Below are 14,695 nucleotides of genomic sequence, written 5' to 3'. Positions count from 1 at the left end.
TTTGTCCTTTATCCGTAATATTTCTCATGGACATTCTAGATTTTTCCGACCTGGATTTCTCCCAAAAACGATAGAAATGGGCTAATTTTTACCGCTTAATGTGATATTTTTTTCCAGATGTATTTGAAAGCAATAAAATATAAATACATGATGATTCTGGAATGCTTTATCCTAATCTTCTACAACACTATATACGCTGTAGGCTGAGAGCCTTTCTAGATTGTGAATTAATGAGAAATCATTGAAATAAATTAAACATATTTACAAACAATGACTAGATGTTCACAATTCTATTTTGATGTTCAGAAGCGTGCAGAGAATACCCAAACGTTTAAATTCGAAATTTATGTACAGATCACGGGCAAATATTAGATGGAGATGAAATCCTATGGAAGAAAAAGCTGTAATCCTACAATAAATTCTAAGAACAACAAATGACAACGTATCATACACAACTCACTTGTAATAAGGGAAGTGAATAGGGCTAAAAATTTGGTAATATACTGTATAGTTGAAGCGGCTAAGCAGAATTCCTACTGTAAGTAATAATTAATTCTTTAAGAAGAAATTGAGAAATATAAATTTGATCATTCTGGTTTCTTGTGACCAGCTGCTGCGAAGCTGAACACACATAGCACCGCGTAACAAATCTGATCAGCCTAAAATTGATTGGAAAGAAAACAAAAAAATTAGCACTGAATGTGATTATTCAAGGCGAATAGAACTCGAACAAGAAATGGATGGCATTCGAGCAGATAACTTAGCTTTAGATCTGGCTATAGGATATATAATAGAAGAATTTGATCTAGTCTATCCGCTATAGAACTAGCTCTTGAATGCAATCCACTATAAAAAGCCACTATAAGCAGGCATAGCAAAACCACGAACAACAGAATTACAACGATTACAGAAATCAATAAGCTGGAAGAGAAGCAGGGGGAAAAAAAAGAAGAAGAAGAAAGTTTGAGGAGAACAACTGAAAGACGACTGAATATTTATGAACATGAAAGAAGCAACCATTAAAACGATTATCCATTGAAGATCGAGAATAAAAGTTTTTACTAGAACGGTACAGATATTTTGTGTTGACTGTGTGAACAAGTTTCATACTGTACACTCACTAGCTATCGACAACAGGGCGAACTTTTTCTGGAGGAGCACCACCGGCAGCAAACTGTACACTAAACACGCGGTGCAACGCCCATGCAATCGAAGGTGCCTGTAAGGTGAGACCACCAATGTAACAAAACCTACGATCCCGTTATAATTTTACTACATAAAAAAACTCTTAGTAAAATTTCGTTGAATTCTAGCAAAGAACAAAAAAAAAGTGCTGGCCTATATTGTTTTTTAAAAAAAAATCGCAGAAGAAAAAAATCTCATTCAACAAAATTCTAGGATGCTAACACAACACCCTATCCTTAGGCAATGATGCTTTCAGCCATAAATTAGCAAGCAAAATTCCCTACTACAACCACTAAATAACACCATTACGCACCACTTTAATATTTCTATAAATAATGCACGCCTTATTTAAATTATCTGAATCTATTATCCTGAACATATGAGAAACGTTCCGAACACAACCACATTTACCACACAAACATGCATAGAAGTCAACTCTCATCATCCGAACACAACTTTGTATTTTAGAAGACAGAAAAAAAATCCATACCATTTGGGAGTAATACCGCCGTTGTATGAGTTCGTTTCTCTTTCGATCTGAAAATAAAAAGAAAATCATACGCATGAGACAGAGTCACATTTGATTTCTCCTTATAGTTTTTTTTTCCATGGACGAAGAGTCATAATCTATCCAGACTTTAGTACAATACAGTGTCTAATTTTCTTTTCCGGACAACAGAATCGCGTCCGTTCCATTATCGCACTTTCTCAGCCCAACAAGAACCCATTTGCTCACTTCAAATCGCCTATTACGGATGTCAAGAAAAAAAAAACATAATGGTATGGATATAATCCTGTATTTCTCAAAGTAACTATGGATATACGGGAGGGTGTAGTGTAGCGGTTAGAGGTTCCGCTTCCTGCACGATCGATCGGAGGTTCGAATTCGCCCTAGGGCTCACCAAACCTTTCATCCCTCCAGGGTCGATAAATTGGTACCAGACTTGTCTGGGAGGATAAAAACACTGACCTGACACATCGGCAAGAAACCGCAAGTCATTGTATAGGCCACTTACGCATTCGTGAACCTCAAACGGTTCTGGATTGGAGTGAACGTGGGGGCGCATCCCAAGCGGATTGATTAACGCCAGAAACATTACCATTTATCCTTTAACAATGGATATGTGGAAATGGGTTTCTATTTGAACGCCCTCAATGAGCAGACTAAAAGACTAACCAAAAAATAAAAAACGTTCTAGGCCGTGGGGAAGAACCGTTCGAGCCACCCAATCATGACAAACCTGCCCCGCCCCTTTTTCACTCTCTTCCTTGCATACACACTGGGCCAGCTTTACGTGGAATAAAAACGAAAAATAAACGAAGAATTTATGACAGATCTTCTAAAAGCAACGTACCAAACTCTTCAAGCAGGAAAACATTGCCCCCAAACGTATTGCACTTTTTAATATTTGCGAGATCAATGAATTGCTGTAACGAAACACATTAGATTGGAAAAAGGGTATAAATGTAATTTATCCAGAAAAAAAAATCTGTGAATAAAACGTACTTGGCTGTTAGCAAAAATAATAGCGACACCATCGCAACGAACTTGAAGAAGTCCGCCTTGATTGGTTTCCGTATCATGCACCGGAAATTCGCCTCCGAGAGCTCGACCCTCTACTGAGACACGTCCACGGGCGGCTGCACGTTCCATAGCGTTCTTCACGCATTGATAGAGCTCTCGACACTGTATAATTCCATTTTTATTTTCATATCATATCAAATTTGGTAGGAACAATGAGGGTTGAAAGCCGTTGGTACATTTCTTTCCTTCTGCTTCACTTCACCACTTTCACAAACCTTTTTCGTGTAGAATTTATGCATGTGAACTTTGTCTTCATGACGTCGCCACAAACAGAGAACCTAAATTCATACAATCCCTAGATGAATCCAGAAAAAAAAAAACAAATTAAAGGCAGCGTATCACGAAACTGACGAAGTGGAGAAACGTCATGTAAAATAGAGGGTTCAGGGGTTAGATTACGAATACAAGCGCGACCCCGCTCAGTCCCTCCTAACCGTCCCAAGAAATATCGTGGGAAACAGCGTTCGTTCCTAAGAGGTAAGTTGGAACGTGCCACCCTTGTGCACGCGCCGCATCCACGTGCGAGCGGTCCGAAATCAATGAGGTCACCTCAGCAGTTTATCCAAGCAAAATCAGCGAATAAGCTGCTGAGGGGATCGGAGTGTGCACAAGGAAGCGTCATCTAACATACCTCTTAGGAACATAGGCTGTTCCCAAGCCGTTTTCTAGGAAGATTAGGGGAAACTGGACGGAGACAAGTCCATAGTCGTAATCTAAACATCGAATCTCTTATTTTCCCATAAGATTTTAACACTACGTCAATTTCGTGATACGCTGCCTTCAAGCCTCGAGTAATGAACCTTTGTTTTCGGAGAATAAGTCATGTTAACGAGTCGTTCATACCACCATCGTTCCGCAACTGCACCAGTCACCGCTCGTAACACGACAGCATCGTCGCAAACATTAAATATTTATTAGTTAGTTTATTTGTTCAAATCTAATTGACTGTTGCCTTCATTAAAAAAGAGAAATTAAAGTAGTAGAAGGGAAAATGTGTGTGTATTATTAGATGGAATTTTGGGAATGAAAACACCCGGGGATCTCTTGATGAAAACAAAATGGAAATTTAATCTCAACAACACCGGGACATGGAGGAACTAAGGAGTTGAATTTCCTGAAATATCGCTTACTTCCATAAACATCATATCATCTTGCGAGCTTGACCCTGCATGAACGGTAAACGAATGCTTTTGCACCAATCGACTTCCAAGCGGTTTCAAAGGAATGGAATTCCCCTGCTGAAATTTCAAAAGAAAATCCTGAACATGCAGCCAGGACAATGACGAAGATAAGCACAAAATATATGCATAAAAATGCACCAAAACTTACAGTTTGTGGCAGTTCATCCAGAAGCTTATTGATTTCCTTTGAACAAACAAGGCCAATATGAGCCTTTCCGAGGAGTCGACGAATTTTCTAGATAGAAATATGGGAAATTTAAGAGAATAGTATTAGCTAGTGATCATAAATAAAACCTGTTGAATTGCTTTCTGCCCTGTACCGCACATAATCATGTACGCGGTTAAATTGTGCAGCAGAGTGGAAAGTAGTCGATCTTCTTCCAATTCCAGCCTTTTCTTTTCGGAATCGCTCAATGCGGCATATCTGAAGCACCGTACCGTGAAATATTAAAGAAAAAAACGACAAAAATATGATTTCTACATTCATTACCTGTCAATCATTTCCGAAGGTTCTTGATCCATCCCGACAATATCTCTTTCCTGTGCTACCACATCGACGAAGGCATTTTCCCAGAAAACAACTTTTTGCCAGAGCGGATTTTGTGCCGGCACTGAAACAATGGAGTTTTTCAAATTCACTGGAACAATTTTATGTTCGATAAAAAGAAGTTTTACATATAAGATCCTGGTAAATGTAATGTCGTATCGGCTCCAGAGGTGTCGTTGGAACTTTCAGTGGTTCTGCTTTGCCAACAGGTAAACTGTTAGGTGGCACCTATAAAAGAACAACATGGAGATTTAAAAAAAAACATGAGGGAAAAAAGATATTCCTCGATTTTTTCTGGCCGCAGAATCTCAAATTGCGGTTCCACTGATGTTCATCAGAAGAAAATTCTTTTAAAAAAAAACTCACTCTAAGTGATGCAGCGTTCTCCACTCGAGATACGTTCTCACTGGACTCCGCCGATGATGCTGAAACCGGTCTCGGTGGCACAGGTGGAGGTCTGCGCTCAGGTGGAGGGAATTTGGGTGGTCCTGTTGTCGAGCTCGAGGGAAGTAGTGGTGGAGGTGGAGTAGATGGAGGCCCATTCTGAAGTGTTGTGGGATGTGGTGGTAGTGGTGGCCGTGGCGGAAGTTCACGAGGCGGCAACGGAGGTGGGACCATAGGGACCGGTGTAGACAGTTCCGAAGACGTTTCCGAACTAAAACAAAAGCGAATGGACGTAGAACAAGCATTGGTAACATGTGGCAATGCGATGAACTGTTTACGGGTAAACAAAACTGAATAACTGACCCAGCCGTTCGCGACGACGACCCATTAACGGCATTTTGAGCTCCAACTGGACGTGTAGGTGTTCGAGTATCGACAGAAGAGGACGGTAGTTTAGTCCTGTTTGAACGATCTCCCAATTCCTTGAGGTCGGGCGACGAGGCAGACGGAGTGACCAACTGTAACGAGATCCGATAAAAAAACTAGACAAACCGGATTGAAATATGCTTATTTTTTCAGGCTTAAAAAACCGAATAAATTGGACTTGTGGGTTAAACATAACAAGGCGCTTCCGTTTTGTACACATGGCTATGTTGCATCCAACTGTAGTTCCGCCGGACTTACAGTAGGCGCCAGTGTGGTGTGTTTTTACATCTAACTCCACTCTCCGGTAGGAGTTATCCGTTAACTGCACCACTTTCTTTATAACAATTTACGTGGTGTTGCACCATAAATCAAAACTTTGGGACTGAATCGCACTTGACTTCATGAGCGCTGTTCTTTTCTTTGTTTCTAACTTCTAATTTTTATTAATTATTATTATTTTTCATTACGTGATGAATGGCGGAGTAATGTAAAAATTAAAACATGAAGGATAAAGGATAAAGTGTCTGGCATTACTCCGTTCAATGGATATCAGATTTCTTTGAGGTTAACGAACACGTAACTAGCTTGTACACTGACTTTTGGGGGCTAAGCGATGCATCAAGCCAGTGGCTTATCCTTCCAGACAAGTCTGGTACCAATTCATTGACCCCGAAGCGATAAAAGGCTTGGTTGGCACTAGGGCGGATTCAAACCTTCGAACGATTGCACAGACACAGCGGAACCTTCTACCGACTGCGCTAATAGGTTTCACTTCAAAGAAACTCCGATGTTATTGGAATTAAGTGGTCGGAAAAAACGCTTCCTTTCCTTTGATTCTTACCGTCTTATCATACTAAGTTAAAGTCAACAAGATTGGACAAAAAAACCTACAGTGCTAGGAGTCGAACTACATGGAGAAGTTATGTCGCTTCCCTTACACCAGTAATGTGTATGAGCTATCTCAAGCACATGAAACACACTGGCTAATCCACAACATCCAGGAGTGTTGAACGATACCTAAACATGTAGCATAAAAATAATTTCAAAGAAAACAGAAAATATTGCTTAGAACTACCTCAATCCCAGCAATACATGCTTGCAAAACTCGTACGTAACCTTTGTACTGAGCTCTTGTCAATGCCTAAAGCACAAGTTCCATTTGATAGTTTTAAAAATAATAAAATTGGAATTAAAAATGAACTCTTCTTTCGTTTGAATGTTTGTAAGCTGACTTACAATCTCCTTCACATAATCTTCATCCGTGAGACGATGCTCCAGACCAAGATTAAGCTTCGAGCAAACCAAGTCGCGTAAGCTTTCGTCTTCCATCAACCTTACATCATTAAAAATAAGTATTTATAAAAAAGAATTAACTAGTAATACAAACAAATCTAATAATGCTTACCGTTTCAGCTTTGGATAGGTGAAAACACCAACACCTTGACCGGATAAAACTTGATCGCAAATTTCGCGAACGGTTTGTTGATTTTTGCTAAACACATGGAAAATAAATTATTTTAAAGAAAAGAAATATAAGTTAAGATAAAAAATAATATCAATACATAACTAAAGAAAAGAAATAAAATAAATTCCGCTGTAGGTTAGGAGTTAGTTTTGCTACAGTAAATTTAAGTAAAATATACTATGAAACCGAAAAAAAAATCGCTATACCTTTGCTGCGACGCTGCTTGAGTGCTGGTCTGATTCCCAGCCGTTTTACTTTTAACCAGATGTTGACTTTGTTCCATTTTTGTAGCAGCTGCTGCGGCAAGTGGTCTCATTGTCCGTTCACGTAGAGCCTGAGCCTTGGGAGCAGTTTTGTTGAGCACCTTAAAATACTAATTACATTAGCTGAAAATTTAAAATTGATTGCAATTACTGCAACTGACATATTCCAGCAAAAACGATGGGAACTTATCTCGAAATTGGATCCGAAATTTCAAATTAACATCATTTTCAAATACAAATCAGTTCTTGTCATCTTTTCATTATAACGTTTATCTCATAAAAAAAAATATCTGCGGATATCGCTAGTTTAGAAAATGAAAGTGGTCATGAAAAAAAAGAGAAGGTTAAATTTGTATATGTTGTTTATTATTATTTGTTATTTATTATTATCTTTATTATTTATTACCATTTGTTCCCTAAAGTAAACGGTAGGGCCTCCGTAGCTGTATGGAGTAAATATTCGAATTTATCACGTCTAAAATTCCATAGTTGAAAAATCCCAAAGTTACATTACTTAACAACAAGAAAAGGTAAATAAAATGTGAAAAGCAGTGAGAAGAAAAGATGGAGCAATAAAAGAGAAAACTACTGTAGGATGAGCAGAAAAATGAGCACGAATACGCTCTAAAAGAACCGCAAGCATTGCATGTATTCCGTAATAAATGATCTGACACTGCCTTCATTTGTTCCAGAGAAAGGAAAAAACAGGAATCAACCATTAAAGAAAAATATGTATATACAAACATATCCGTTATTCTTTGAATCTTTTCTAATCAGCTAAATTTACATTTTTTCATTTATTTCACTTTTATTTATAATTTATAAAATTACCTGACTAAAAATATCTTGGCTCCTTTCGGCATACCCGTTTATTGCACTCATAAATGTCGGACCCAGAACCTTCTCACCGGAATCGGTCAACGACGATAAACCCTAAATTAGTAATATATGAAATACTGTGGACAGAAAAAATTCAGAAATTTATATAATGGAAAAACTTTATGAGATAAGACCTTTCGGCACGATACCTTAATTCGCATTCCTTTTAGTGGTGGTGTTTTTACGGATGTTGGTGTGCTTAATTCACTTGTTACTGTCTTTTTACGTTGTGAAACTGGTGTTGTCTCGAAATCTTCGTCATCTCCATGATCAAATGAAAAAGCACCCTAAATCGTTCAAAGTCTTATTGTGTAAAATTCAGACGAAATTCTAGTTAGCTCTGTTCTATCTTGTTTTTTTGTTTTATGGCACAACCTGCAGGTGTTTTTCAATAAATAAACAAATAAATAAATAAATGAAAAAGATGTCCGTAGTCCCCACGACAAAACTACTAATAATTAATTATTGGTAGTTTTCTGTAAATCCTCGAAGTTACAAAGCACAACTCTCTGACACTATTTCGAATCCAGCAAAAAAAAACCATAAGAGCTCTGTGGCCACTATGGAGAAGGTAGGAAAAGCGAAGTCATGGTCGGGTCCAGGTTACGGTAAAGAAGAATTATTCATTTACCTTTGAATCAGACTTCAAGGCAAGATTTTCGGCAAGCCTTGCAAAGTCCGCTTCACTGTCAATAGCAGAAGCAGAAAGCGAAGATGCTGGACTTGACCTGAACCAAAAAAAAAACTCAATATCCTAATATGCATTCCAGGAACATTCAAAATTACTTTCCCAGAAGTAAGTTCTTTTTTTTCTTTCGAACAATCACTGCTTTTAAGCACTTGAAATGTTTTTTTTTATCCAGACTGGAGGTTGAAAATAAATAAAAGAACAACAAAGGATTCACCTGCCACTACTAATAGAACTTCCAATAGAGGCAACGCTGTCACTAGGTGGAAGTTCCAAAGTAAGCGGTTCTTTGTAGACATCATTCACTTCAGCGAGTGGTTTAATAATGATATCACGTTCTAAAATGTATTGAATCATGAGAAAAACGTTAAGTGAAATAGGAAGAGGAGAATTCATTTACCGACAGCTTCATCAGGACCATCAAACACCAAATCGTCAATACTGGATGAACTATCAATAGATCTGGATTCGTTATCATCGCTGTCCGATTCAAGACCGCTACTTTCTCTCGTATAAGCGTAATAGGCAGAACATAGAGAAGATTCGTTCGGGTAAACCTATAAGATTCAAAAAGTATATTTTTCTTTATTGAAAATAAAAAAAACAGATGATTTGCCTATGTTCGACTGCCTTTGAATTTTGGCATGTTGAAACGTAATTCGTAATTGATTTTCTTGAGAAGATCAATAGCAATCTTGGCTACAGCTCAAGAAAATCAATTAAAAACAAATGATTTGTTTAAACATGATATCATGTTCTGAATGTATCGTACTATTTGTATTGTTTAACGTATTTGTATTGTTTAAAACGTTTCGGTAGTCTACGTCGAAATATACGTGAATCCTGTACAAAAGAGTGCTTACAGTGAAATGTACAGGCATTAACGATTCGCTGAACCATTTCGCCTTGTCTCCAATTTGTGCCGGACTGTCAATGCCAGCTTGAACACGAACAAACGTCTCGTTCTTTGGGCATAAACAACATTCCGCAAAATACTCAACTGCCTGTGTCCTGAAAAAAAAATAAAGAAATAGAAGTGAGCCTCACAGAATTTGCACTCGTACAGTGACTGTACTAACTCGTGACTACTACTACTGTACTACTAACTACTGTACTGACTCGTGACTTGTACTTGTCCAAAAGTTAGCCCTGAAAATGTTCAACCGAGCGACCGCGACGCTACCTTGGTTGCGCACGACGGAAAGGAGCGCGTTGAACCTATTCGACGAAGACGATGTTTTTTTTTCCATTTTATTAGTACAAATCAAAGACTACCAATGCAATTACCATCATTATTAGCAACATGTAGACTTTAATTGGCACAGTTCGAATATCCTTCTTCCGGAAAGTAGAGAGGCTACGATAACAAAATGTCGTTGAGTACGTTTCTGAGGTCATCGCTATCTTTGAAAGTTCTTTTCACGGCGCACGGTCGTCCAGCACAGGTCCTCCAGATATTCCCTTGTGACCTTTGCCGCGTGAGGTCTCGCGTTCTCATACAGTAGTGCGACCCTCAACGCATTTTGGGCGTTTTTTTGTGCAGTGCATCGGCCAGTTTCTGGATGTGCTTCATGCAAAGATTGGCGCTGAATATCTACTTACACTCCAAAAGCTTTCGGAACACCTTGCGACCCCCGAATACAAAAAAAAAATCAAAAGTGGGAAAAAAGTATGCAAAGACTCAACAGATAATTGTCATCTCCATTTTTTTCTCACACATACATGAAATATTTTATCTTTTTGTTCGCTTAAAGGATAAACTTAATGAACTCTTCTCAAAGTATCTGTTTCAGTAAAATTGAAATAGAAGAATTAAGCAGTATACCTGCATAGTTCGGTAATAAATTGTGTGCACTGAGGGCGACTTCGTAAAAACGACTCCGATTGCAGAGCAACAACAGGCCGTGGATACAATCGAAGAGTTCTTGTATGCTCCGAAAAATCACCGAACACATTTGGAGAGTTGAAGAATTTGACCTGATAATGTATGAGGTTAGTATCAGTCTTCAAGTGAGAAGGAAATAAAATTATTCTTACCATGGAAACTCTGCAGGAAACGTCAACGATATCTGCATCAACGGCATAACATGCTTCTACACTTCCACGACGCTCCTCACGTAAGCTCATACTCATTCGATTCAGGGCACCATGAAGGCTGTTCTGAAAATCTGCACTCATAATGTATATTGTTAAGATTTTTCTAGCAACAGTAATCGTTTAACCTTCAACGTTGATGCATCAGGTTCGGGAAGATTTGGTATAAAAAGGTCATCTGGAACAGTGATGTGATTTGTGTCTAAATCTACGAGAATGACGTCACTTGGCACTTCCTTGATCCTTTTATGAGCGAAAAATGACGCAGGAACACCAATGACAAAAGGTGTTGGAGCGAGGAGAAGCTAAAAATTACAGTATACAAATTAAAATTCTAGGATGGGGCAACGAGAATAAGATGTTGAAAAAAAAATTAGTCTCACTTGTTCTGCTGATGGCATGTAAGCTGGAAGTAAGGGAATTACCGGGAACATGTACTCAAGTGGATAAAGAAGGTGTACAAGTGATAGTACGCACATACTGACCGCATTGTAATTCCGGGATTGGATCACAACCTTAAGTTATCGTTTCTCAGAGAGGATCATACTCCTAATATGTGAGGAAAAGAATAAGAAAAAAAACGAAATAAGAGCAACCGGAAATTGCATCCTAGCCCTATGTACATGGCTCATTCATCAACACAGCCTATGGTGTATAAGAAAAAAAAGCTCACCTTGAATTCAAGCATGATGGCAGCTAGAACGCGAACGGCTGTATCGACTCCTAGCAACTCGAATGGAAGGTGAAGAGGGAAATCCACCAAACAAAAACGAGTATGATCCGGTAAAGCGAATTCGAAGATTGGAGATATATCAGATGGCATCACCTATAAAAAAAAAATACATCATTTGTAGTGATTTCAAGTAAATCAAGTAAAGCACCGCGCCAGGATTCAATGACAATAAAATTGGGTTCCGACTTTTTAAAATTTCCCGACTCAGACAAAACGTGTTTCCTTTTTTCTTTTTTTTTCCTGGTACACCATTGGTGTATGCGAATAAATAAATGAATAAATAAATAAATAAATAAATAAATAAATAATAGTTAACTTAATACTAACCTCCAACTGTACTTTTGTTTTCCCTGGCACCGGAACAGGTGAGCTAAGCAGCATAAGAATCCAAGTCTCAATTTCCTTGATTTCTCGCATCGCTTCCGGTGGAATTGTATCTTGCCAATGTCCCGTAAGAACTGACCACACAACATCTCTTAAAATATAATGTTATACATATGTACAAAGAAAAAAACCTCCAAACTTACTTGATGTTACTTTTTTGAGCAGCACGGTAACTGCAACTGTCGATTATTTGCTTCAGTAAAATTAGAAGGTCGTGAAAAATCGAAACGAATGGATGATGCGAGATCAGGCATAAACTTGTCAACGATACAGCATGATCCTTCCTGAAAATATAAAGCAGAATTACCTCTTTGCTTAAAAAAACCCACGCAAATTCAAATATAAATCCAAAACTTGCTAGTAACACTACTTAGAAAACTATTAAAAAGTCCACAACAATAATGAAACGTAGAAGAAGATTGACCAATCCATCAAGTAGATTTTTTTTTCTTTTAAGCGGATCTAACCGAAGCCTCTTCCTAGTAAATTATCTTTAAGAAGTCGAAATAAAGGAATGAGGGAAGTGAAATGAGATCAAAATGAAAATTTCATTGGAACACGTTTAGAAAAACTACGGTAGAACTAATGGGAGAAGTAACTGAATAGATCAGACGGATTTTTCCCAAATTTTGCATATTATTGATAAATTCTGGATATTTACGAAAATAGTACTAGAAAGTATTACCAGAAAAGCGTGCTAAGCTTTGATTATTACATATTTTTCCATGTTGATCATACAGTTACGACGGTGAAATTTCACAAGAGTATCTGCTTGGATCCAGAATGAAAATTTTCGACACCGACTATATTTTTTTTATTCTTAATTATTTATGAATTCCTAAGCGATAAGGGTCTCTGGAAAGAAGTACAGGATTTCGAAGGATATCAAGAGGTAACCTTTTTTCTTCAAATTCATGATTTAAAAAAAAAACAAAATTCTCCTTTGCCCTCGAAAAGTCGTCGCAATGAGAATTTGAAATTCGTCGTTTGACGCAACCACTCGCTCGAATAAAAGCGATTTGCACGTGTTTCATAGTTGCGTGATCGTAAAATATTACTGCATGAACGATCGTTCTCAAAAGAATGCTATAAAATGATTACGGTCAATTTCCGTTGCAAATGTCCCGAAAAGATGAAATCTAATAGCATGAAAAAAAGAGCTAGAGGAAATTCTACCATCAACCAACCCTTTCTTTCCAGGTCCCACTCCACCACTTTGGCGTTCCGTATTGAGTAGCCTCTTCTCCGAACATTGATAAAAATTCAGGCATACTCCATAACGAATTTTTGCCGAATCCTTTTCCGTTAGCATGAAGACAAAAAATTGTGGATCGCGTGACTGACCTCTTCTCGAGTGCGAATCTGGAATGTGAATTCGTGTAGATTCCACATGAGGATGTTTTTTTTTCTGGAAAGAAATGTAAAGGTTACTACGCACTTAACGTCACACATCCTTCTGGTTGACAGAAAACGGTCACATCAGTTGGCAGAAAGAAATCCTTGTGGTCATCTGTCGGGTATCTAAAATAAAGGAAAAACAGATGTTAGCCATTACTTTTTATTTCTAAAGCACTGTTCGAGAGCTGTTTACCTCCTCAGTATCTCCGGATAGGTAATTGATGTATGAATAGGACCATCAGTACCACTACCCTTGCTCGTATTTCTGCAAAATTTCGGCACCCTTCACAGCATGTTGAGACGTTAAAATGAGGGAAGATTTGGTCATAAAATACTTTAGGCATACCTTATTCTGTTGCGTTTTCCTACCACGACAAGGTAATCTATCAGTCGTGGGCAAAGCTCTTTTTCTTTGTCAGACATGACGTGTCTGCATCTGTAACAAGAAGAAACATAACGAATTTATTTTTCTCAATGGAAGAACGTCGAAGGAAGACGAAACGAAATACAATGAATCAGAATGGAACACATTCAGAGAGACGACCTGGCACGAGAAACAGAAAGACACTCTAGATATGATTCCTTCAGCACCAATCCACCAACTCGTCAAGCAATACTTCATAAAACAAAGGATTGCAGAATTCACAAGATTCCAATTTACATAGAGCGTTTTTCCATTTATTCGGTTTACTACTAGGACCAGTTATACTCAGCCCCAAGATTGTACAACCAGGCGGTCGCGTCGCATCCGCAACGCGCATACTCTGAGCTGCGCAAGCTCCCTTTTTTCTTTGTTCTAGCCTCATTGAGCTCGCGTAGAGGTCTAGTGATAGGATAAATTTCGGAATTGACTGTATTTTAAGTAGTCACCATAATAATAAATATATTTTTAACAACTTTGGACGTTACTAATATCAAGAGATCGTTCTTGTAACGAAGATGAATGATGAGATAGATTAATGACAACCATTATCATTAATGTCACAAAAAACTACATCGTTGATGTTTCCTAAGAGTCATCAATGATTCACCGATCCGTAATCCAAATATTATCCGCAGTTTCATTACAGATGCATCCAGAACATAACGAGTGGTAGGAACGATCAATTGAATCAGAATGTTTCATCTATGGCCTCTATGGGGCTCATGCATTTTTATTGCCAATTAAAAAAAACGCTCATAATAAGCAAAAAGTGTCATGGAATCTTCGGAAAACGTTGAAATGTGTGCATGAAACAGCCACAAGTCCCACAGTTAGTCCTAGAATGACAGTATATGTCCAAGCTCTTGTTAGTATGAGATTTACAGCTCCAATCCATGACAGTTTCCCAACAACTTAAGCAAATACTTCCAAAATCACTTAGTTAATTTTACTTTTGCACATACGAAAAGAAGTAGACGATCAAATTTTCTACTTTCTACAGCATGGTTGAGCAACAAAATAACCAAAATTATAAGATGTATTCATTTAAAAAATAGGCAT

General features: G+C 38.0%; 1 protein-coding gene across 4 annotated transcripts; it reads right to left on the bottom strand.

Moving 5' to 3' along the window:
* Positions 1–587: 587 nt before the first annotated feature.
* RB195_021445 (uncharacterized protein) lies at positions 588–13,635 on the bottom strand (the record flags this gene model as incomplete). Of its 4 annotated transcripts, none has more annotated exons than XM_064208179.1 (35): positions 588–659; positions 1,676–1,722; positions 2,541–2,613; positions 2,693–2,872; positions 2,986–3,048; positions 3,571–3,663; positions 3,892–4,008; positions 4,100–4,186; positions 4,246–4,375; positions 4,442–4,562; positions 4,627–4,726; positions 4,865–5,153; positions 5,246–5,400; positions 6,200–6,325; positions 6,384–6,449; positions 6,545–6,641; positions 6,714–6,800; positions 6,980–7,137; positions 7,868–7,969; positions 8,065–8,202; positions 8,547–8,643; positions 8,821–8,941; positions 9,004–9,160; positions 9,467–9,614; positions 10,429–10,580; positions 10,641–10,763; positions 10,826–11,002; positions 11,081–11,212; positions 11,371–11,523; positions 11,758–11,905; positions 11,958–12,098; positions 13,002–13,176; positions 13,253–13,335; positions 13,406–13,477; positions 13,559–13,635. In XM_064208179.1, 35 exons carry the CDS (start codon positions 13,633–13,635, stop codon positions 588–590), a joined length of 4,257 nt encoding a protein of 1,418 aa, XP_064064057.1. The 4 variants fall into 4 exon arrangements, with proteins under 4 accessions (XP_064064057.1, XP_064064060.1, XP_064064058.1 ...); XM_064208178.1 differs by lacking the exon at positions 588–659 and adding an exon at positions 1,121–1,219; XM_064208176.1 differs by lacking the exons at positions 588–659; positions 1,676–1,722; positions 2,541–2,613; ... (1 more) ...; positions 2,986–3,048; positions 3,571–3,663 and having other exon boundaries at positions 3,868–4,008.
* Between the last annotated feature and the right edge of the window lie 1,060 nt (positions 13,636–14,695).

Source organism: Necator americanus, chromosome X (assembly GCF_031761385.1).
Source record: "Necator americanus strain Aroian chromosome X, whole genome shotgun sequence".
In the NCBI taxonomy this organism is placed as follows: domain Eukaryota; kingdom Metazoa; phylum Nematoda; class Chromadorea; order Rhabditida; family Ancylostomatidae; genus Necator; species Necator americanus.
This window is presented reverse-complemented; position numbering and strand designations above follow the sequence as displayed.